This window comes from Mirounga leonina, unplaced genomic scaffold, assembly GCF_011800145.1.
Source record: "Mirounga leonina isolate KUSES-001 unplaced genomic scaffold, KU_Mleo_1.0 Mir_174, whole genome shotgun sequence".
NCBI lineage: Eukaryota > Metazoa > Chordata > Mammalia > Carnivora > Phocidae > Mirounga > Mirounga leonina.
In genome coordinates, this window is record NW_023270451.1 from 20178692 (window position 1) to 20202872 (window position 24181).

Genomic DNA, 24181 nt, shown 5'->3' on the forward strand with positions numbered 1-24181 from the left:
CGGGAGGCCTGCTTCTCCCTCTCCCACTCGCCCTTGCTTGTGTTCCCTCTCTCGCTGTGTCTCTGTCAATTAAATAAATAAAATCTTCAAAAAAAAAATTAAAAAAAAAAGAACCCAGGAGGAGAAAGGGAATGCACTCCTTCGGTTAAAGTACTTAGGCCATTTCCCAGCACAACATTGCCACCTGTCTGATGCAGCCACCAAGTACACCCATTTTGGGGAAATTCCACTATTAACCAGCTCCTAGGCTTTTGTTTGAAACTGAATGCCTGACCCATGGAGGCCTTGTGACTCACTGGTATGACATCTCCAATTTGGAGTGAGTCAACTGTACTTAGAATCTAATTAACCTGGGCCCAGCAGGCCTTGCAAGTCAAATAGAAACAATGTTAGAAGAGGTATATTTGAGAGCGCGGCTAACCTGACTATAGCATAAATATCTCAATTTTACATGAAAAAAATTAGTAGCTACCCCTTCAGGAGATATTTTGAGCCCAACTTCACTGCCTGAAGCAAAGTCACTGGCTTAGTGGGGGGGGGGGAGGTCTCAGTTCATAGAATGCCTGTACTTGGTTCAATTGCTTGTCAGCAATTTCTACCAAGTCCCAGCAAAATTTTTTTTTAATTTTTATTGTTATGTTAATCACCATACATTACATCATTAGTTCCAGCAAAATTTTCTTAAAAACTATAGATAACAATTCTAAAATTTATCTGGAAAGGCAAAGGAACTAAAATAGCTAAAAAGCTAAAACCTACTTTGAAAAGGAAAAATTAAGTGGAAGGAATCATTCTCAATTTCAAGACTTCAGTAGTCAAGACTGTGATACTGGTGGAAGGATAGACACATAGATCTATAGGAGATGGAGAATCAAAAACAACCCCACACAGATACCATCAACTGACTTTGACAAAGGTACCAAAACAATAAACAGAGGAAGGATAGTTTTTTCAATAAATGGTGCTGGAATAATTGGTTTTAAAACAGACAAAATTATGAACGTCTACCTAAAGCTCACACTTCACATAAAATTTAAAATGGATCACAAATTTAAATGTAAATATAAAACTTTCAGGAAAAAAATAGTAGAAAATCTTCATGATCCAGATTAAGCAAAATATTCTCCCACTTGATACCAAAAGCATGATCCATAAAAGAAAACATTGATAAACTGGACTTCATCAAAATTTAGCACTTTGCAAGAGATCCTTGTGAAGGTGAAAAGCTGCAGACTGAGAGAAGATTTGCAGACCACGTATCTAGAATATATAAAGAACTCTCAAAACTCAACAGTAAAAAGATAATCCAGTATAAAACGGACAAAAGACATGAAGAAACATTTTGCCGAAGAAGATACGTGGCTACCAAATGAGCACATGAAAAGTTCAACACATCCACCAGGAAATACACATTCAACAACATCCACCAGGAAATATAAAATCACAGTAAGACACAGTATGTACCTGTACAGCTGGCTAAAATAAACAGTATCAACACCAAATGCTGGCAAGCATGCAGAGAAACCGGATCGCCCAGGCACCACTGGTGGGAACATGATGGCACAGCCACCCTGGAAAATAGTTGGGTAGTTTCTTTAAGAACCAAGCGTCCACTTCCATAGGTCCCAGCACTTGCACTCCTGGAAGGAAAGTGAAAAACATGTCCACAGAAAAACCTGTGCATGGTTATTCATAGCAGCTTTATTTGTAGAAACCAAAAACTGGAATCCACCAAAATGTCCTCTAGTAGAGGAATGGCTAACCGTGGTCTCTCCATGCAGTGGAATGCTACTCAGCAGTGAAAGGGAATGAACAACTGACACGACGTGCAACAACGGGGATGGACCTCAAAGGCATTGTGCTGAGTGAAGAAAGCCAGTTTCAAAATGTCACCTACCGTATGATTCCATATATGTAACATTTTTTGAACTGACGAGAGATGCAAACAAATGAGTGGTTATCAGGGGTTAGGGATGGTGGGGGGCAGGGAGGGGTGTGTGGCTATAAAGGGGTTGCACAAGGGACATCTTTGTGGTGATGGAATGGTCTGTCTTGGTTATGCTGTCTACGTGAATCTACACGTGTGGCAAAATCACGTAGAACTACACATACATACTCTACTAATGTCAGTTTCCTGGTTCTGATATTGTACCTTATGTAAGAACCATTGGGGGAAACTGGGTAAAGAGTACACGGGGCCTCTCTACATTTTCTTTGTAATTTCCTGTGAATCTGTAATTATTTCAAAATAAAAAGTTAAAAAGAAAGATAGGCCAAATTTGGCATGCGGGCTATGTTTTGCTGACTGCATCTTTAGAGCAAAAATCAGATAAATAAAAGGTTATCTTAGTGCATTATGAGCTGCAACTTGGGAACCATCGATGAGATCTTCAGCAGTGGCTTTGTTTCAAAGACTGTGATTAAGTAAATATACTGAAACTGCCAACATTTGTTCTTGACTGTAGTGCCAAGTATATGCCATGGACATTTTGGCCACTGATGTTCCTTTGAGCCTCTGAGTGCCGGGGGGCATACTGATTTCAAAAAGAACAAGGCCTTTAACATGAGTAGTTTCACCAAGGCCCTTTTGTATTAGATAGATACGTGTGCTCATCGAACCTCACCTAGAGCTAGAGGAGGGAATACCCGTTTGGGATAATATAAGAACAGAAGTTAAAAGTAAATTATAGATTGCCCCACATTTGTGGGCATTATAGAAAGTATAACCTGAATTCTGTGGATTCTCCTGTTTCTTTTACTGTAAGCTTCTACTACCCTGTTGTGGACATCCAAAGTTGATGTACAAAGGTGCTGCGTATCACTGGATTTGAGGCCACTCCTGACAGATTTCCAAACTGGGGACTCTTCTCAAAAGATAAATTTCTTGGGGTGCCTGGGTGGCTCAGTCGTTGAGCGTCTGCCTTCGGCTCAGGTCACGATCCCAGGGTCCTGGGATCGAGCCCCGCATCGGACTCCTTGCTCAGTGGGGAGCCTGCTTCTCCCTCTACTGCTCCCTCTGCTTGTGCTCTCTCTGCATTTATACAAATCTTAAGATTTTATTTATTTATTTGACAGAAACACACGAGAGAGGGAACACAAGCAGGGGGAGCGGGAGAGGGAGAAGCAGGCTCACTGCCAAGCAGGGAGCCCGACGCGGGGCTCGATCCCAGGACCCTGGGATCATGAACTGAGCCGAAGGCAGACGCTTAACCGACTGAGCACATCCAGATGCCCCTCAAAAGACAAATTTCTAATATTGAGAATAAGTTAATCTCATCAGATAGACTGTTGCCAAGAGGTGTGGCTTAGAGTCCTTACTAAATGCAGAAGTAAAAAGATTGCCATGGATGTATTAGAATTTCTTTTAATCAAGTCACCGCTATGTAACGGCAGATACAGTAGACCCTAAATAGGCTGTGTGTGGTTGAGAACATTACCGAGACAATGGAAATGCCTGATGTGGTGCTGGGACAGCAGAAACTTAAGAATGAAATCAGCCAGCATGTCCCTGTTATATACAGGAAGGTTTTCTTGATGCCAGGAGAGTATGCAAAACCTCAAGCTTCCCAGCTGAATTTTCTTCTTTTATGGAATTAATTCACCAGGACTCTGGTAGCAAAGCGTTTGGCAGGTACACACATGGCAATGTTTGTTAATGTATCCAGACCCAGGAGCTTTAGAGGGTCCTCCCAGATTGTAAAGTCCCTTTCTCTTCTACTTGCTCATATTTCAGAGGTTACGCCCATCTTCAGGACTTTGCCAGTAAGTAATCAGAGATTATAAACCCAGTAAGAAACTCTACTATGGAGGTAGGGGCTAATCTGAAATAACAGGTTACCAAAAAGTCAGGTATATGTGACTGTAGTGCTTGTACTTAAAATTCAAATATCTTACTTGAGATCTGTAAATTCAGTTAAATCTAGAAATGAAGCTTTATGGTAAATCATTCCAGAGACGAGAAGAGACCATCTAATTTCCCCCATCCTACCCCTGCACAATTCATTCGTGCTGGGAACAGCCCCTTCTCGTTAGCATGCCAGATACTGAAGGGGTTCAGACTCAAAAGGCTTCCCTGGGAGCAAATAGATTGCTTGAGATAGAATTTACATAATTACGGTATTATTATAAAGTATTATAATGATTCCTATAGAGTCAATTCTGTAGAACTTGAAACCAAAAATTTCCTACACTTACCAGGTGCTATATTTGTAAGAGAAAATATATAGAAGCATTCCCTGCATGTATATATTATACATAGCAGAAATCTCAAAAATTCAACTATGCGTATCTGGTAGTTAACAAAAACGTAACTTCCCAAAGCAATTTATGATAGCTTTTATACTTCAATAATATTACTTCAAACACGCTGTGCTTGTCAATTCATCCATTAGGATCTTAACATTTTAATCATGTAAATGATGGGTTGGCAAACCTTTTCTGTAAAAACCCAGCTGGTAAATATTTTAGACTTTGCAGGCCACACAGTCTCTGTGGCTACTATTGCATTCAGCTGTTGTAGCACAAAAGCATTCATAGACAATAAGTAAATAATGGCTGTGGCAGTGTTCTAACAGAAAAACAGACTAGATTTGGTTCAGGGGCCTTAGTTTCCTGAACTCTGGTATAAATGAACTGTCCATATGTATAATGTTTGTATTAGGAGCAGGTGCCAGGGCATTTAATACCTTGATAATATTTTCCCTGTAAGACCCTTCTCCAAAGCAGGCTTGCTTTCCCCCCAACCCCATCTCCGTAAGATTCCTTTACAGAATCTTTAATCTTCATTTTGCTCAAGATCCAGTTCAAAGTTTTTCTGTGTTTGTTGTTGGTTTACTGTATAGTTTCTGATCTAGGCTCAGTCTGTTTTCTTTCTCCAGTGAAGCTCTCCCCACATTGGGCATCTCTTCACTTCTGTGGCAGTAACAGGTTAATCTCATGTCAGGAACCTACCTCCCTTTGTACAAGTGGTAGCTTTTTGAGTCAGAATCCACTGGAAAGAAGGCAGAGGAATTTGGCTCAGCAAACCTCTGGAGATTCTAACTGAAATTAAAGTCCACTGTTACCTCCAGGCTCTCCTCAGTTCCACATCTCTCCAATTGGCTACAATTTAGGAAAAAGGGGAGGATGGGCAAGGGTCTTCTAGGTGTCTGGGGCTTGGCTTGCAGCAATTTGAGAGACATACACCCCCACTAAGAATTTCAGAATTGCACGTTGAAGGTTCAGCTCACTCAAAATTTGTCCCTACTGGCACCTGCTTTTCCTTTAGGAGACAAGGAAATGGCAGAAACTTTCTAAAGCAATGGTTAGGATGGCAAGGAATCCTAGAAAAGCTGCAAGATAAATGTCTGGCCCCAGCAAAAACAGGTGGTATTTGCAAATTATTTTGCCCAGTCAGGTTCACTTCAATTACATGTTAGTCTAATTTATGATTAACTTTGGACCTCTGGAGAACCAAGACTAACCTCCTCGATGGAAGGAATCAAACTTCCTTCCACAGTAAGCTTTTTATCCCCACAGCCTTGATTTTTCAATTTGATTCTATTTTATTTTATTCTATTTGTCTAATTTGCAATGCCGTAGCATCAAAACCAGACTACACGGGGGAGCCTGGGTGGCTCAGTCATTAAGCCTCTGCCTTCGGCTCAGGTCATGGTCCCAGGGTCCTGGGATCGAGCCCCGCATCCAGCTCCCTGCTCCGTGGGAAGCCTGCTTCTCCTTCTCCCGCTCCCTCTCTCGCTGTGTCTCTGTGAAATGAATAAATAAAATCCTAAAAGAAAAAAAAAACTGTACAGACAACGCTCGCCGAAATCTAAACTGCTGGCTAACTGATCCATTTCCGATTGATGATGAAAGAATTATGCTATCATGATCTGCAGCCATCACAGAATTATAATCCACTGTCATTTGAAAGTTTCCCAAACTAGAATTCTTTGCTCTTGATTGTGTCTATTTGGAAAAGCTCATTTGCCTTATTCATAGCCTTCTTTTCTCTAATACTTTCGATAAATGAAGTTTTCCCAGTCCTCTCATGCTGACTCCCGCATGCACAACCCTTGGCAGCCAGATCAAACCTCCTCTGCTATTCTCTGAGTCCTGATCCCCACAGCACAGCCTCTGCAGACCCTACTTCCTCTGCTTCACATCTCCCCTCCATTTCAAAAGAGGCTGCCACAGATAAATGTTCCAATCCCTCTCTCCAGTTTTATTTATTTATTTTTAAAGATTTTATTTATTTATTTGGCAGAGAGATACACAGCAAGAGAGGGAACACAAGCAGGTGGAGTGGGAAAGGGAGAAGCAGGCTTCCCGCCAAGCAGGGAGCCCGATGCGGGGCTCGATCCCAGGACCCCGGGATTACGACCTGAGCCGAAGGCAGACGCTTAACCACTGAGCCACCCAGGCGCCCCTCTCCAGTTTTAGAAAAAAGGGCCCTGGGCCTGTCAGGGGCCACCCCTCTTCCCGTCCCTACTCACTAGGATTTTTCTCCATTTCTCGTACCTTCATTTCCTTCTGCCTTCAAACATGCTCCAAATGTCCCCTGTCCTGGAGAGTGAAAAACCAAAAAGTAAAAAATGTACCACCTTTGCCTGCCTCTGCCGTTTCTCTCCTTCCAGAGGTGAAGCAACCAGACTTCTCTCTTGGGGTCTGGCCTCCCCTTCCACGATAACCGTTCCTGCCTCCATGAAGTCTGGACTCGGTCCTCTCTGTCCCTCCAAATCAGTGATCCAGTCACTGTCAAATCCACTGGGCTTGCTCTTGCTTTTATTGTGAGTTGCTTGACTTTTGGGTATAGATTTAATGAAACAGTGTTGTGTGTTCTTAAGGGTCTGAGACATCACAGCCCTAAGTGAATTATAGCCACACCTCACCAGTGCCTTCCTGAAAGGCTCTGCCAGCCTCCGTAATGTTACCCTCTCACTGTTGTTTTCATGACCCATATTCTTTTTCTTCCTTCCATCTACTAATTACGGGTATTTCTGGAATTTGGTCTTTGGACTCCCCTCTATATGTCATTCCTGACTATCTCATCCATTCTCCCTGCCTCGCTTCTCGCCTGTGATGGCCCCCAGTTACCTCTAGCCCCAAGCTGCAGCTCTTGAAACTGCCGGATTCCTGTTTCCTGTTTCCACATATTCAAAATATCTAAACCTTTTATCACATCACAACTCCCCAAGCCATTTCCCTCTTTCTCAAGATGGCTTTATTTTAGTAAGTGACAATTACCCGCAGTAAATATGGGACATCCTTATTTCTCCCCTACCCTGAAGAGTCATCCAATCAGAGATCAACTTCCATCAGCCTTTTTTGTCCATTATCACGATCACAGGTGATTGACTCATTCTACCCCATTTATCATCCCAGGTCTGTTCTTACAGTGCCTTCAGTGTATGTGATTGCATTAGCTCTGATACAGCCTTCCTCTCTAACACCTCCCTCCTCTACCCTAACCCACCCACAATGACCAGACTAATTCTACAGCAGTGCCTTCACCGTGATACTGCAGTCGAAATCTTACGCCTACAAGATGGTCTGAAATCCTGAGCCTGAAAGTTGAGGTCCTCTGTCATCTGGCATATACCATCCCTCTACATAAATCTCTTCTCTCCAGCTCCCTCCCTGAACCACCTAAAGCACACCACAAGTGGGCCTGCCTCGTGCCTGCTCATCCTGCAGACGTGACTTATATGCTTCCTGCTGGGGCAAACACCAGAGACTGGCTGGACCAACGCTTGGAATTAGAAACAGGTGAGGCAAGGATGTAGCCATAGGTTCCTTTGGATGGATTTGAAAGTGTGAACTTTTATATCTCAGTGAAAATCTTCTCATCAGGCATCTCACACCAGCAAGGTATGAGACTCCAGGAGGGATATAAAGATCTGTCTAATCTATGACCTTCAGGACCATAATCAAACCAGTTATATAAGATGTGTATAAATAAATAAGTCATGGAAAATGTTATGAGACTTCTTGTTGATCAGTGGGTATGGAGTTTCAGTTTTGCAAGATGAAAACATTTTGGAGATGGGTTGCACAATACTGGGGATGTACTTAACACGACTGAGCTGTACACTTAAAAGTAGTTAAGATGGTAAATTTTGTTATGAGTATTTTATCACAATTAAGATCATTTTCTTAGTTGTTCCAGACAGTCAGGGGAGGCGGGCGCTGAGTTAAGCCCAGAAATATAGGTGAGACGGTGACAATATAGCTAACCCTCTATCCTGAGCCCTTTACGCACATTAAGTCTGTTCATTCTCTCTAACCCCTACTAGGGAGATGCTATTATTCTCCCCAGTCTGACCCTGGAATACAGGGAAAAGGTGGAATTCTTTAGTTTATCTTACTCTTAAAAAAAAAAGTCAGATGCGAAAATATTCAAGAATGTCCACAGAATGTCCAAGAAAAGAGAATGGGTAAATATAGGTTTCTGTAATCAAATTTATTCATGTACAGAGATGTTGTTTACAGCTTTAAAGACTGCCTGGAACACTTCAACAGTGTTATGGACCTCTTGCAAATGTTTGTTAGTATGTAATTATGATACTCATCTTCTGAATTTACGAAAATCAGAAGTGTCCCCCAGAAAGTTTTGCAATGGGACAATGGAACTAAAAATATCATAGCTACAGCTACCATCTACTGAATGCTTGGTTTCATTTGACAAAAAAAAAAATAACTATCTTTAAATATTTTTTTGTACTAAAAGGCTAATGAAGTGGGGTAACCTCCGCATGTCTGAGCCTGGCAACATGTTCACAGGCATCCCTCCTTCCCTCTTTTCAACACGAACCAGTCTTGGCCCCATGACTACCGTCCCAGTCCAATCAGTTGCAAAATAAAAAGGAAGAGGTTGATGATATCCAAGTAGATGTTCAGGGCAGCAAAAATGTACTCTTCAGGGTGCAGATCAGAGTGATGGTGGCGCCCTCCCACCATGAGCTGTACATCCATCACCAAGTACTTAAAGAAAAGAAAGAAGAATTAGCTACCTAAATTGTACATTTCTATCAAGTAGGTATCCTAAATTACCTGGAAAAAATATTTTAGCATCCGTAAATATATTGCAGAAACTCAATTTGTGGCTGTATATATGTTCTTTTTACAGCCTCGACCATTCACTCTGTCCCCAAGTGCATCTTCTATCTATTACAGCAAGTGCTCCATCCTCCTGATGACTGGCACCAAGTCCATAAGCCTCCTTTTGCTTTCCAAATGCGGAAACCTTTGGGCCTTTAGCCAATGAAGTGGACCAGGTGGAACGATTGGACACAGAGATAAACTACAAAATTCCCTGTATTTGTGATTTCCCCACACGTTCTTGCTGAACAAAGAATGAAAATAAAGATGGTCCCTGACAATTAGATTCACACACAGCAATAATTCTGAATTCCTGGAGCTTTGGATGATAGCGTTTTTCAAACCTTGACATTGGGATGGTTTTATGATGCTGTTGGTATTTCCAAAACAGAAGGAGGGGAAGATGGGGTTTGTATATGGTGAAATATTTCCCAAAGTAAACGTTTTAGCTCAGCTACAGTAGGTAAAATTAGGAGTTCCTAAAACATCAAGGAAAAAATCAGGGAGCCCTCTTGCCCTTGTGCTTGCTGCCAGGTCAGTGGCCCCGGGCAGCAGGAGTTCATTAGAGGAGGAAAAGAAAACAAGCGGCCCCTCACTTCTTTGTATCCAGACTCTAGACGGAGTCTAGTGCTGTGGGGCAGAGCCACAGAGCCCCACCGGACAGATCAATGCTGGCACGACAGAGAATTCTTGGGGTGTTAAGGATGCTTTAAAATAACTCGTTTACAACAATATCCATTTCAGTAAGACCCATCCCAAGTGATTCTGGTATCAGCTCTCCGTGGGCCCCAGTTGCCACTCAGACTGGGAGAGACAAGGAGGAAGGGAAAGAAGACCAGGAGGAAAGGAAGTGGGCACTCCTGGGTGGCTTCATTCCAGCTCATTACAGACATCATCTCGTGTAAAATGTGACCCACCTGGTGGAGGCAGGGGAGATTAACTGAGCCTCCAAGAAGAGAAAATCACACTGTGGCGAATGGCAGAGAAGGAAGTCCAACCCAAGGCTGGGCAGGATGCCAAAGCAGGTGCCTCACCTTGACACTGAGTCCCTTCTCCTCACTGCTCCCCTCTCCCTCTGACTGATTCCAGCAACTTCGGGGGGTGGGGGATAAGCTAGGGTGACCAATCATTCCAGTGTGTCCTTGGAAAACGCCTCAGTGCTGGGCGAACCAGGACAGAAAACGGGCTGCCCAGCAGCTGAGCTTCCAGCCTTCATTTATCACCCTGGCGTCCTGACTTCTATGGAGAAGCGCTTTCTCTCTTCCTCTCCTCCGAGAACTCCTGACTTTATCTTATTTCTTCTTATATGAGGGTAATAACTTCTAATCATTTCACAGACACGTCTTGGTGGTTAGGAGTGCACTTCCCAGGTGAAATGTTTTTGAAAGCAGACAGAAGTGAGAGAGTAAGATGAGCTGGGATTCAGACCCCCAGGAGCATTTGGGGGTAACACCCTGCCTCACCCCTCCCTACAGCTCTCATGGTTAACCATCTCCTCCCCACCTCCCTGAAAAAAATTTTGATTTCCCTCTCCCATTATTTGTTTAGTGTTGGGTAGACCTGTCTGAGTCTACAAGAGTATTTGTTCTGCCTCCAGAAAGAGAAACAACAATGTACTTTTGCATGGAAACAAACTATGCCTGAAAACAGGACACAAGAGATATAAAGGCATGCATTAGTATGCAAAGGATGAGAGCAAAAGAGTAAAGGAAAATGAGCACAAGTCAGTTCTCTTCATATCAGCGGAAGGAGTAAGAAAACTAAAATGTGCATACGTAACATTAGCCTCCTGGTCTAAATTTTTCTGACATTTGAAAATAGGACATAATTCTAACAAAAAGGAACACAATGAAGCAAAATGTGGATATTTTTAAGCTGGGTGATAATGTGTGGAGTTTATTACTCCATTCTCTCTACTTCTGGGTATGTTTGGAAATGCCAAAAATTAAAGAGAAAACCTAAAATATGTGACATGATAAAAGCATAAAATGGAATATCATGCAGCCTTTAAAAAAGAGTGAACTCAATCCATGTCTGCTAAAATGTGGAGACCATTATTTTTAAGTGACAAAGCAAAGACAGAACAGTCTTTTTTTTTTTTTAGGGCCAGTCAAATTTAGCTGTGGGGGGGGGGGGGGGGGGTTGTATACCAACTTTAGTGTTAACAAGTTCTGAGAACCCACTATCATTGGACCAGCAAGACAGAACATTCTATATAGTATGACTACATTTTTTTTTAAATAAATGTGTGTGAATGGCCATCACAATACTGAAGGAGAAGAACAAAGTTGGAGGACTGATGCTACCTGACTTCAAGACTTACTATGAAGCTACAGTAAGTAAGACAGGGTGATATTGGTGAAAAGAAGAGACAAATAGATCCATGGAACAGACTGGAGAGCTCAGAACTAGATGCACATAAATATAATCAACTGATCTTTGACAAAGGAGCAAGGGCAAGACAATGGAGCAGACATTCTCTTCAGTGGTGTTCAAACAACTGGACATCCATGTGCAAAAAACCCAAATCTAGACAAAGACCTTACACCTTCACAAAAATTAACTCAAAATGGATCTCTGGCTTAAATGTAGAACACAAAACTATAAAACTCCTAGAAGATGACATAGACAACCTAGATGACTTGGGTATGGTGATGACTTTTTAAATATGACCCCAAAGGTACAACCCATGAAAGAAATAATGCATCAGCTGGAGGTCATTAAAATGTAAAACTCCTGCTCTGTGAAAGACAAGGTCATGAGAATGAGAGAACAAGACACAGGGGAGAAAATACTTATAAAAGACACATCTAATACAGGACTGTTATCCAAAATATACAACAAAACAAAACAAAACAAAACAACCCTCTTAAAACTCAACAATAAGCAAACAATCCAATTTTAAAATGGGCCAAAGAACTTAAGAGACCCCTCACCACAGAAGATATACAGGTGGCAAATAAACACCACTAGTAGATACCCTGCATCATATGTCATAAGGGAAATGCAAATTAAAACAACAATCAGATACCACTATTAGAATGGCCAGATTCTGGAACACTTACAACATCAAATGCTGGTGAGGATGGAGAGCAACAAATTCTCAGTCATTGCCAGCGGGAATGCAAAACGGTGAAATTACTTTGGAAGACATTTTGGAAGTTTCTTATAAAACGAAACATACTTTTACCATCCGATCCAGCAATCATGTTCCTTGGTATCTACCCAAAGGAGTTGAAAACTTACAAAAACCTGCACACGGATGTTTATAGCAGCTTTATTCAAAATTGCCAAAACATGGGAGCAAATAAGATGCCCTTCAGTAGGTGGACGGAGCCATAAACCGCAGCACCGTAGAAAATGGAATGTTATTCAGCACTAAGAAGAAATGAACTATCAGGCCACGAAGAGACACAGGGACTTTAAGGGCACATCACTAAGTGAAAGAAGCCGTTCTGAAAAGGCTACAGACTAGATTACTTCCGCTATATGACATTCCAGAAAAGGCAAAATTTGGAAACAGGAAAAAGATCAGTGGTTGCCAGGGGTTAGAGGTAGGGGGATGGGGATCAAAAGGTGGAACTCAAAGGATTTTTAGAGCAGTAAAAAAGACTCTGCGTGGGGCGCCTGGGTGGCTCAGTTGGTTAAGCGACTGCCTTCGGCTCAGGTCATGATCCTGGAGTCCCGGGATCGAGTCCCACATCAGGCTCCCTGCTCGGCAGGGAGTCTGCTTCTCCCTCTGACCCTCCCCCCTCTCATGCTCTCTCTCTCTCTATCTCATTCTCTCTCAAATAAATAAATAAAATCTTTAAAAAAAAAAGACTCTGCGTGATGTCATACTGATAGAACATGTCAGTATATATTTATCTAAACCCAGAGAGTGTGCCACACCAGGAGTGAAGTCTGATGTAAACTCTAGGTGATTGTGATGTGTCCATGTAGGTTCGTCGTGGAACAAATGTATCACTCTGGTGGGGGATGTTGATCATGGGGGAGGCCATGCATGTGGGGGGGCACGGGGGGATATGGGAAACGTCTGTACCTACCTTCCTTTCCATTGTGCTGTGAACTTAAAAGTGCTCTAAAAATTGTCTTCATAAAGAAAAAGAAGAAGGATAGGAGGGAAAGGAGGAGGGGGAGGCGTAGGAGGGAGAAGTCTCCCGGAGGGTTTTCGAGTAGATTCCTGACTCTGCTAGACTCTGGGGCCAGCACAGGCTTAGGGGCACTGTTGATGCAGATACCATATGCACTTTGTCAAAGTGAGGGAGAAATGGACTTACAAGTGAGAAGATTATAGTTCCAAGGCCAGCGTACAACAGATGCAACCACTGCAAAGAGAAGAAACAATTGTATGTTAAGAACAAGATTCAGAATAATGAAAGGGCTCACCTGGGTCACTGCTGTCAGATAAGGACCCAATATTACAGAAAGTCAAATCTGTGGGGAAATTCATCTTTTTGAACATCGTGGTCCACAGCATCCACTCCATTCCATTCAGCCAACAAATGAAAACAACCCTTACCAAATCAGTTTTTTTTTTAAAGATTTTATTCATTTATTTGACAGAGAGAGACAGCAAGAGAGGGAACACAAGCAGGGGGAGTGGGAGAGGGAGAAGCAGGCTTCCCGCCGAGCAGGGAGCCCCATGTGAGGCTCGATCCCAGGACCCTGGGATCATGACCTGAGCCAAAGGCAGATGCTCAATGACTGAGCCACCCAGGCGCCCCGCCAAATCAGTTTTATCAAGTAAGTGTTAAACATCTCATGCATGGTAAGGCAAGTAGAACATACTGGATATGTTTCACTTTCTGCACCATCACATAGCCCTTTTCCAGCACCTGCCCCTACACTCAGCTCTTGGAACAGGTCGCTCTGGGAAAATAGTGACCCTCCAGCGCCCTCGCTAGAGCTGATTGACAAGAGATGGAAGACATCCACTCCAACAGCAGTGACTCTCTTGACTGACCAGAAACCTTATAGGTGAGTAGGATCAAACAAATGCACCAGGCCGGTCAGAAATTCCCAGAGGCTGTTGTATCATCAGCTAGTGCTGGAGCTATTACTATCCAAATAGAGTTGGCCAGTCAGCTCAGGCCAAGAGAGGAAGGGGAGGGGATTTCCATTTCTGTGAATCCTGTCGCTTCTTCCTACCTAGGAGTTCCATGAACATCCCCTGAGTCTTTGCCTCAAGCTAGTCTGTTCAGTGCAACCAAAACAGCCCTGATCAGAATATAGGACTGATCTGAATGCCAAAGGGGTTGGCTTTACATGGGGGAGAGGATAAAGAGGTGGTGCATAACATATGAGAAAAATCATGTCATTCACTTTTCAGGACAAGAAAGCTCATCCTAGATAAAGAGAGCATTCTGCTAATCAGGGAAGATTCTTGGTGAAGGACATAAATTAGGAGTCAGTGACACAGTGTGGGAGGGGCAGTGTTAACACTAAGAAAACACCTGATGACTGGAGTCTGAAGAATTCAAAATTGCCCAAGTCAAACAAGCATGTATACTTACAACAAGGTTCTGTCAAAGTCTTCCGTTTAAACGGGTGTGTAAGATTATATATTGTAGATATTTGTGAAAGGAAGTTTACAGTGGGAACTGGAGTTCATCTATCTAGTAGGAAACACAGTTCCTTAACTGCACCTAGATGGTATTGTAAAGACCTACAGAACCAACCTAATAAATATTTGGGTTATTACGACCAGTATCTGGGCTACCATCCGTAATAATAATTGGAGAGCTGTATGGCCTCTTAAAGAACATCTTTGTGATATCTTTGAGTTTTTATCTCTAAAAGATAGATGCTAAACATAAATTAAAATAAATAAAATATAGATGCTATCTCCCTAGCTGTAAGTCTCTACAGTCATTCAGAAAGCTAAACCAATTCAGGCAGAACTGCTGGTTATGTGTCTGAAGATGACTGAACAAGTCCACTTGTTATCAAAGAAACTCTGATTCAGCAGTTGGGCCAAGCTGGCCTTGGGGCTTTAGTCCAAAGGTCACAGGCCGCAGGCCAGTCCCCAGTGGACCCGGCTGCCTGTCTCCACACAGGGGCCAATGCCAGCCAGGCCATAGGCCCAGACGCTCTGCCTCCACTTCCCCCACAGCCCTGCAGCCTCAGTCCACAGACGGTGCACAGTGCGGGAAAGGGCGTGGCCCTGGTGTCACACAGATGGGGCTTTCATCCCACCCCTACCACGTACTCCCCGTGTGAACTTGGAGGAATTATTTAATTTCCCTGAGCCTGTTTCCTTACCTATATAATATGTGACCTATGTACTTTTCAGGAAGGTCGTGAGAATTCGATGTAATGCCTATGTGAAAACCACAGGCTTGTGTCTAGTAAGAAGTCAGTGAAGATATAAAAGGAAGAAAGGAAGGAAAGCAGCAAGCAAAGCTGGAATTGGAAAACAAGGAGCCTCCTCTAGGCTGTTGTCGGGGAAAGTCTTAAAAAGCCCATGTCTCCACTCCTATCACTTCAAACAAGCGGCACCTAAGGATAGGAGTCGGAGTCTGACCTGCCCCGTGGGGAGATTCACCCCCTACACCGTCTGAGGGAAAGACATCTGTGGTCTAGAGAAGGAGCTCAGTCTTCATGCCCCACACTTCATGTCCTTGGCACACTGGGCAGCCACAAGGACAGGCCTCACGGACCTCCAGCTCCAGGGAGGGGCCTGGCTGCCACTTCTCAGTCACTGGGAAGTGACTTCCTGGGAGACACAGGAGTGCAGTCAACTTTAGCTCAAGGGCGCCCTGAAGGCCTTGATGAACCTGCCTTGACTTCCTGTCTCGAAGGCTCGAAGGCTCCCGCCACCCACCTTCCCCCTCCTTCACTTGGCGTCAGATACGCTACTGGGGTCGAACAGGTCTTCCAGCCACCAGCGGCTCCCCGGCCCCTTTCCTCCCAGAGACATTTCTCCCGTTTCAGTCCTCACGTGCTTCACGCATTTCAGGTCTGCTTCTCAGAGGATCCAGGCCAACACAACCTACACAACACAACCACGTCACCCTACATTTCTAACGATTCTCTGAGGTTCCCAAATGAGATCCCACTTACATATGATCGTATGAAGAGTAAGAGAATTCCATAGATAATAAGTACGAAGAGTAAAACAAACAGCATTCCATTGAGCATGGTGAAATCCCACTGAGGAAACACAACACAAAAACAACTCAGTTATCATCCATAAGGAATTTCAGGATGTTTAGAGACGCATTTTATACCCATAGATAGACACTGACCCGTTTGCTAATATTTACCCAGGACATTTCTGAGAACCATGGAAATCCATTTGCCCCACCACGGAAAAATGCTACATTAAAAAGCGTGCTGTTGACTGGAACTTGCTTCAGGAGGGAGGAGTGGGTCGGAGTATGGAGGAAATCACAGGAGCCAAGGATACATGAGGGTTCATTATACTATTCTATTTTGTATTTATATGAAGTTTCCCCTAATAAAAAAGGTACACTGAATAAGTAGGATGTAAATTTATATGTATAGTATGATCATAATTATTCATATCTTTATTTTTTTATTTTTATTTTTTTTTTAAGATTTTATTTATTTATTTGACAGAGAGAGACACAGAGAGGGAACACAAGCAGGGGGAGTGGGAGAGGGAGAAGCAGACCTCCCGCGGAGCAGGGAGCCCGATGCGGGGCTCGATCCCAGGACCCTGGGATCCTGACCTGAGCCGAAGGCAGACGCCCAATGACTGAGCCGCCCACGCGCCCCTATTCATATCTTTAAAAGTGTTGTGCATAGAATACAGTAATGGAATGAAATAGACCAATGTTAACTGGGCACCTTTTTCATGTTTGTATGCATATGTTTTAATAAAAATACACTATGCTGGGGCGCCTGGGTGGCTCAGTCATTAAGCGGCTGCCTTCAGCTTGGGTCGTGATCCCGGAGTCCTGGGATCGAGTCCCGCATCCGGCTCCCTGCTCAGCGGGAAGCCTGCTTCTCCCTCTCCCACTCCCCCTGCTTGTGTTCCTGCTCTCGCTGTCTCTCTGTCAAATAAATAAATAAATAAATCTTTTAAAATAAATAAATAAAAATAAAAATACACTATGCTTTAAAAAATTACTGCTAATGATTCTTTTGCAATTTTGAAATTTATTAATATGCTTTTTGGTTTTGCCTTTTTAATAAATCAGGGACCAAATCAGCCTGGGAAAGATGAGGATTCTTTTTTTTTTTTTTTCATTTGTCAGAGAGAAAGAGCACAAGCAGGGCGAGAGGCAGAGGCAGAGGGAGAAGCAGGCTCTCCGCGAAGCCGGTAGCTGGATGCAGGACTCGATCCCAGGACCCTGGATAAAGGACTCGATCCCAGGACCCTGGCTCCATGACCTGAGCTGAAGGCAGACGCTTAACTGACTGAGCCACCCAGGCGCCCCCAAAAGATGAGGATTCTTTTAAAGGAAGGGTAATATCATCTTCTGACCTGAATAAGGTTATGCAGCAAAAGAAGACCCTTGAAATCTCCGATATTTTGTCAGAATGTTTTCCTACTTCCTCTATTTCCCCCCTCACTCCCTACCCTTTGCACACCAAGAGAGTAATCTGAAGTATTAGGTCTCCAAGGGTGGTTCCGCACCATCAGCATCAGCGGTGCAATGCAAATTACTGGGCCCAGCCCCAGGCTTTCTGAAGCCGCCACCCCAGGGTGGAGCCCACGGAACCTGCTTTCGCAAGCCCTCCAGGTGATTCTGATGGCTGTTAAAAAAATGTTTGTCTGCAGCGGTGCATTCAATACTTGCGGCTGGTGGGCATTTGAAGGGTGGCTCAAGTGAAGTGGGCTGTAAGTTTAAAACACACTGGATTTGAATTTTAGTTCAAAAAAGGATGTAAAAATAGTAAAATGTTTGTTCTAGCGATTACGGAAACGGTAATCCCTTGCATATATCCGGTTAAATGAAATATATGATCAAAATTAATTTCACCTGGTCTTTTTTTTTTTTTTTGCCTTTTTAACGTGGTGACTAGCAAAGGCAGACGCCAGAGGGCGGGGAGGCCACGAAGGCGAGGCCCGCAGGACCGCAGTGAGCAGGAGGGAGGAGGGGTAAGAGCGGGTCAGCAGGGGCACCGGAACACACACCCGCACACCCGCCTAGGACGGTAATCGGAGCCGGTGATACATACTTTCGTTTGAAGAGCAAACAGAGTGAGCGATAACGTCACCACTGCGGTTGCAGCCGTTGCCCATAACACTTCCTCGGCGTTATAGAAACTGAAAGCAGAGACTGTGATTACTGTTGACATACATACAAGGAGAAGCACGCACGGAAAAGGAAATGTGTATCCAAGACTTACACTGATACGGCTCCGAGCAGCAGACCTTGAAGAACCGTCTAAAAACAAAATGCACAGTAAATCAGAACCCCGATTCCCGAGGCGCAGAAGCCAGAGGAGACGGCTTAAGGGGCGGGTGTTCGGGGCAGGGTCGAGGGAGCGAGCGGGAGCGCGGATAACGCCAGCGTGCAAAACTACCGGGAAGATTAATTACGGGAAACGGTGGAGCTAAACATTTTCCTAACGTTCCCCCCAGACTGACAAGATTCTTTTATTAGTAAAAATTCTTAGAACGCAGGAGTAACTTTCAACGTACTTAGGGAATTAAAGATGCATTCAATAGGAATACCGAAACCGTAATAAAAGGTTTATCTGTAGACCATATTGCCGTTGATCCCATGGCGCCAACCACACAGAATCCTAATTTATCAAAGCAGGATATGCTATTTCCACTGATGCTTCGCCAGCAGCCTCGGTACGGACCCTTCCTACAGTGCTTGGGTGAGAGTTAAAAGCTTCAGACCTCAGAAGAGGGGGGAGGATGGAGGCCCTTCCAGCCCCGGGGACGGGGCTCGAGGGCAGTTCTCCACTGCGCGTGGAGCTGCACCTGTAGGTGCCAGTCTCAGGCTCAGAAGCGGGCTGCACCGGGGCCGCACCGGGGCCGCACGAGGCGGGAGCGTGGCCGCCGGCTGACCGCAGCCGGGGCGGCGCCGTGAGCCAGAGAGGCGCTCAAGCCGGAGGAGGAGCCCAACAAAGGCAACAGGGAGGGCCCCAGGGGCACAGCCGGGCTCCAGCAGCAGACAGGTGGAGTGCGACAGCAGTGAACAGTGGCTGAAGGGCCTGACGACATTCCCCAGCTGGTAGGGCGCCTCCACCAGAGGCAAGTCCGGAGCCTTGGCTCACTCTCTGGCCCGCGGCAGGAGCCAGGAGAGAATCCGCTAGAGCCCGGGAGTAAAAATGAAGACGCAGCCTAACCAACCGCGGGGCGAGGGCTGCTAGAGCGGCTTTGAGCTTCTCCAGCTGGCCAACGGTATCCGGGACGGGAGAGGAGAACGACCGCGGCCCCCAGAGTCCTGGATTGCGTCTCCGCGTGTCCCAACCCCGGTGAGCAGCTGCCTGATTCTCTACTTTGTTAAATTTCCCAGAGCTGCCTTTATTTCCGGTATAGGTTTAAAAAGCTCTGTTTGTTCCATGTACACGTGCTATTTGAAAAACGTGCTTGCTTCCAACCTTCCTCTTAAGATTTTCTTCTCCTGCTTGCTCGATTGCTGCGTATTTCTCCATCTTTTGCAGCACGTAAGTGTGTGTGTGTGTGTGTGTGTGTGTGTGAGAGAGAGAGAGACAGAGACAGAGACAGAGACAGAGGGAGACCGAGAGAGAGGATGGTGGGAGGAAGACAGAGGTTGGAGGGAGAGGGAAAGATTTAAAGCGGGAAACCAGGGGCGCCTGGGTGGCTCAGTCCTTAAGCGTCTGCCTTCGGCTCAGGTCATGATCCCAGGATTCTGACTCCCTGCTCAGCGGGAGCCTGCTTCTCCCTCTCCCACTCCCCCTGCTTGGGTTACCCCTCTCGCTGTCTTTCTCTCTGCCAAATAAGTAAATAAAAATCTTTAAGAAAATAAATAAATAAAGCGGGAAACCACTCTTTCCGTCTTCCCAAGAGGAGAATGAGAAGTCAGACCCGCCTAATGGCTTCAAGAGCACAGAACATGGGCTCCAGGGGCTAAAATGCTATGGGACAAAAGGTGTCCTCAGGGGCGCCCGGGTGGCTCAGTCGGTTGACCGACTGCCTTCGGCTCAGGTCATGATCCTGGAGTCCTGGGATCGAGTCCCGCATCGGGCTCCCTGCTCGGCAGGGAGTCTGCTTCTCCCTCTGACCCTCCCCCCTCTCGTGCTCTCTCTCATTCTCTCTCTCGCAAATAAATGAATAAAATCTTTAAAAAAAAGAAAAAAGGTGTCCTCAGTGTGTGTGTTTTCATTTTCCCCTCAACTCCTTTTCTGAAATGGTTTTCTCCATATTTTTCCTAATACTTAGTCAAAACATAAAGTCTAGAAGATATAACTAATTCTTTGTCCCTCCACAATATTTTCTTAAGCTGTTACCTGCTTTGGGATACACAACAAAACCTCAGAGATGAGAGCTTCTTTTGAGACCAATAACTTTGATCTCCTGTAATAATTTAAATTTTTTTCTTGGAAATTTTTTAAATAAAAAATTCGGGACTTTTGGGGAAAAACTTCCCCACCCTATTGCCTCTGCTCCAGGATTCCCAATATCTTTCTGTGTCTGGCTTTTAGCCCCCACTCCTTCCTGAGTGTGGTCTCTGTAGGAACTGGGAGAAACCACCTGCTCTCCTCAGCAATGAGCAGGGTATCCACGCCAGGTACGAAAGGCCTTTCAATGCTCTGGCAACCAAGGAAGTGCCCACATGTAAGCATCAGAGAGCTAGTCTTCTCCAGCCTCGGGATGAAGCTATTCTTTCCAACACAGAAATCACACTGGACACTGCACTATATGGATGCTGAGAATCTCGCCATTGGCATGTGTCCTTCCTCTCTTTGACCACCAGAAGGCACAGACCCAAATCCAGGTTTATCACACTCAAGTGTGTAGGACGATGCATTTTTTAAATTTTTAATTGAAGTATAGTTGACATACAATATTGTATTAGTTTCAGGTATACAACATAGTGATTTGACAATTATATACATTACAAAATGCTCACCACAGTAAGGGAGGTATCATCTGTCATCATACAAAGTTATCATGATAGGATTGACTACGTTCCCTGTGACTTATTTATAACTGAAAGTTTGTACCTCTCAAACTCCCAACACCTGTATCTCCTACTCCCTCTCCCCCCGCCGCCCTCCCCACTGCCCAACCTCTCACAACCACCGGTCTGTTCTCTGTATTTATGAGTCTGTTTCTGTTTTGTTTGTTCATTTGTTTTGTTTTGTTTTGTGGATTCCACAAATAAGTGAGACCATATGATATTTGTCTTTCTCTGTCTGACTTATTTCACTTTGTACTTACCCACTAGGTCCATCCATGTTGTCATAAGTGGCAAGATTTCGTTCTTTTTATGGCCGAATAATACTCCATTGTATATATGTACCATCTCTTCTTTATCAATTCATCTATCAGTGGACGCTTAGGTTGCTTCCATATCTTGGCTATTGTAAATAATGCAGCAATAAACATAGGGGTGCACATATCTTTTTCAATTAGTGTTTTCATTCTTTGAGTAAATACTCAGAAGTAGAATTACTGGATCGTATGGTATTTCTATTTTTTAATTTTTGGAGAAACTCCATCCCATTTTCCACAGCAACTGCACCAATTTATATTCCCATCAACAGTGCAAGAGGCTTCCCTTTTCTCCACATCCTTGCCAACACTTGTTATATCTTGTCTCTCTGATAGTAGTCATTTCTGACTTGTGTGAGGTGGTATCTCATTGCATTTCCATAATGACTAGTGACGTTGAGCAGATCATCTGTTGGCCATCTTGTATGTCTTCTTTGGAAAAATGTCTATTCAGGTTCTCTGTGCATTTTTTCTTAGATTTTTTTGGTGTTCATTTGTATGAACAGATAGATAGTATATACATATATATGATATTAACTCTTTATCAGCTATGTCATTTGCAAATATCTTCTCCCATTCAGTAGGTCACCTTTCTGTTTTGTTCCTTCCCTGTGCAAGAGATTTTTAATTTGATGTAGTCACAAATGTTTATTTTTGGTTTTGTTTCCCTTGCCTGAGGAGAATGATCCAAAAAGTATTGCTAAGGCCGATGTTCAAGAGTTTATTGCCTGTGTTTCCTTTTAGGAGTTTTATAGTTTCAGGTCTCACATTTAGGTATTTAATCCATTTTGAGTTTATTTTTGTGTATGGTATAAGAAAGTGGTCCAGTTTCATTCTTCTGCATGTGGCTGTCCAGTTTTCCCAGCACCATTTGTTGAAGAGACTGTCCTTTTTCCATTGTATATTCTTGCCTTCTTTATTGAAGATTGATTGACCATATAGTTGCGGGTTTATTTCTGGGCTCTCTATTGTGTTCCATTGATCCATGTGTCTGTTTTTGTGCCAGTACCATACTATTTTGATTACTCTAGCTTTGTAGTAGATCTTGAAATCTGGGCTTGTGACACCTCCAGTTTTATTCCTCTTCCTCAAAACTGCTTTGGCTGTTCAGAGTGCATAGGACTATGCATTCTGTATACAATCTAACCACTGGCATTATTTTCCTACCCTTATTTTATTCCTTTCATCAGATTCCCCCACCAATTTATCTTATCTTCTTATATTCATATTCTGGGTATTTTTATAAGCTCCCTTAAATCTGATGGGGAACCAGATGAAGAATTAATCAGTTGGTAAGTAAATCTTCACAATGGGAGGGTGCTGAGATCCTGGAATCCTTGTGAGCAGCAGGGAAAGGAACTGGCAGCAAGAAAAAGAGCCACACGTTTTCTGTGGCCCAGAGCAGCACTGATCCACAGAGAAAGGACCAACGTGGCAAGGACTTGTGAGTAGAAGCCCCATGGGAGGCGCTGTGAACAGGGAACTAGACCATGCGTAAGTGAGGGGAGGAGAGCCAAGGACCTGGACACCCCCAACCCCCAACTCTCCTGAACTGAGATGCAAGGTGAGGAAATAGGGAGAAGCTGCGCTGAGATGGGTTTCTGCTCCCGGTGAGACTTGAAACAAATAAATCTTACAAAAATAAGGAAAATTACACTTCTCACCCACGAGTTTGTGAACCAAATGTGAAACCCACTTTCCATAACAAAATGGGTTTGTGGTGCCTGGCAGAGCGCCAGAAACAGTCAAGTTAGCTATTCCTAAAATGCAGCCCAGACTCGGAGGGGGCTCCCCCATGTGGCCTCTCAAGGCAAGTTTGCCCAGGGTCCCCAGATACTCTCTCTCAGTAAAGGGGTGTGGATACTGTCTCATAAGTAAGTTTATGACTTCATTACAACCAGAATCCAGCCAAGAGAACATCTCACAAATACTTTATCTGTATTATTCCACAGGAAGATTTTCCACAATAAAAGGAGTGGAATTACTAATGTGACAGGAATAGATTTCAGAGGCAAGCAACAAGGAGTGCTAACAAAGTCTACTTACAAATAATCCCAGGAGAATGTAATTCGCAGGCACCTGGCGGCGGAGTTTCCCGCAGCAAGCAAGTACAATCAGTACAACAAAAAATGCCGGCCTGAGGATAATTTAAAGCCACGTGTTATTTGCTTCCAGTGATTATATCACATGATATAGGAAGATAAATAGAGATAGAGATACGTTATTATATGTTATCATCTGATACTAAGTATAAAGTAAACAAAAATATATGCAGATGATTACCTTTGCTTCTTTTTTTTTTTTTAGCTTTTAAAACTAACTTTGCTCATTGCCATCCATGGAACTTTTTAAATTTTATTTTGAAATAATTATAGATTGACAGGAAGTTGCAAAAAGACAGAGAGGTCCCATGTATCCTTCACTCCGTTTCCCGCAGTGGTTACATCTTACATATATATAGGATAATACCAACACCATTAATTTGACATTGGTACAATGTGTGTCTAATGCTATGTCATAGACCTATGACACAAGTCCGTGTAGGTATGTGTAACCAGCACCACAATCAAGATTTGAAACTATCCCATCATTAAAACATCAACAAAGATCTCCCTCATGCCATGCCTTTATGGGAACACACAGACACACACATACCCTAGCTCCTACTAACCACTAATTTGCTTGTTTCTCATCTCTATAGTTTTGTCATTT

General features: G+C 43.8%; 1 protein-coding gene across 1 annotated transcript; it reads right to left on the minus strand.

Moving 5' to 3' along the window:
- Window positions 1–8791: 8791 nt before the first annotated feature.
- LOC118020752 (protein lifeguard 2-like) lies at window positions 8792–19482 on the minus strand. The gene is made up of 6 exons (XM_035020548.1): window positions 19361–19482; window positions 18403–18440; window positions 18232–18319; window positions 16144–16233; window positions 13359–13406; window positions 8792–8961 (listed from the first exon to the last, which is right to left on the minus strand). The coding sequence occupies exons 4-6, from the start codon at window positions 16219–16221 to the stop codon at window positions 8809–8811; spliced, it is 279 nt and encodes a 92-aa protein (XP_034876439.1). The 5' UTR covers window positions 16222–16233; window positions 18232–18319; window positions 18403–18440; window positions 19361–19482; the 3' UTR covers window positions 8792–8808.
- Window positions 19483–24181: the final 4699 nt, after the last annotated feature.

Coding starts and splice junctions, on each gene's coding strand:
- LOC118020752 (XM_035020548.1), bottom strand. CDS start 16,221: ATGCTCAATGGAATGCTGTTTGTTTTACTCTTCGTACTTATTATCTAT. Junction 13,407..16,143: donor TACTCTTCATACGATCATAT/GTAAGTGGGATC, acceptor TTCTCTTTGCAG/TGGTTGCATCTGTTGTACGC. Junction 8,962..13,358: donor GAACTATAATCTTCTCACTT/GTAAGTCCATTT, acceptor CTTTTCTTTAAG/TACTTGGTGATGGATGTACA.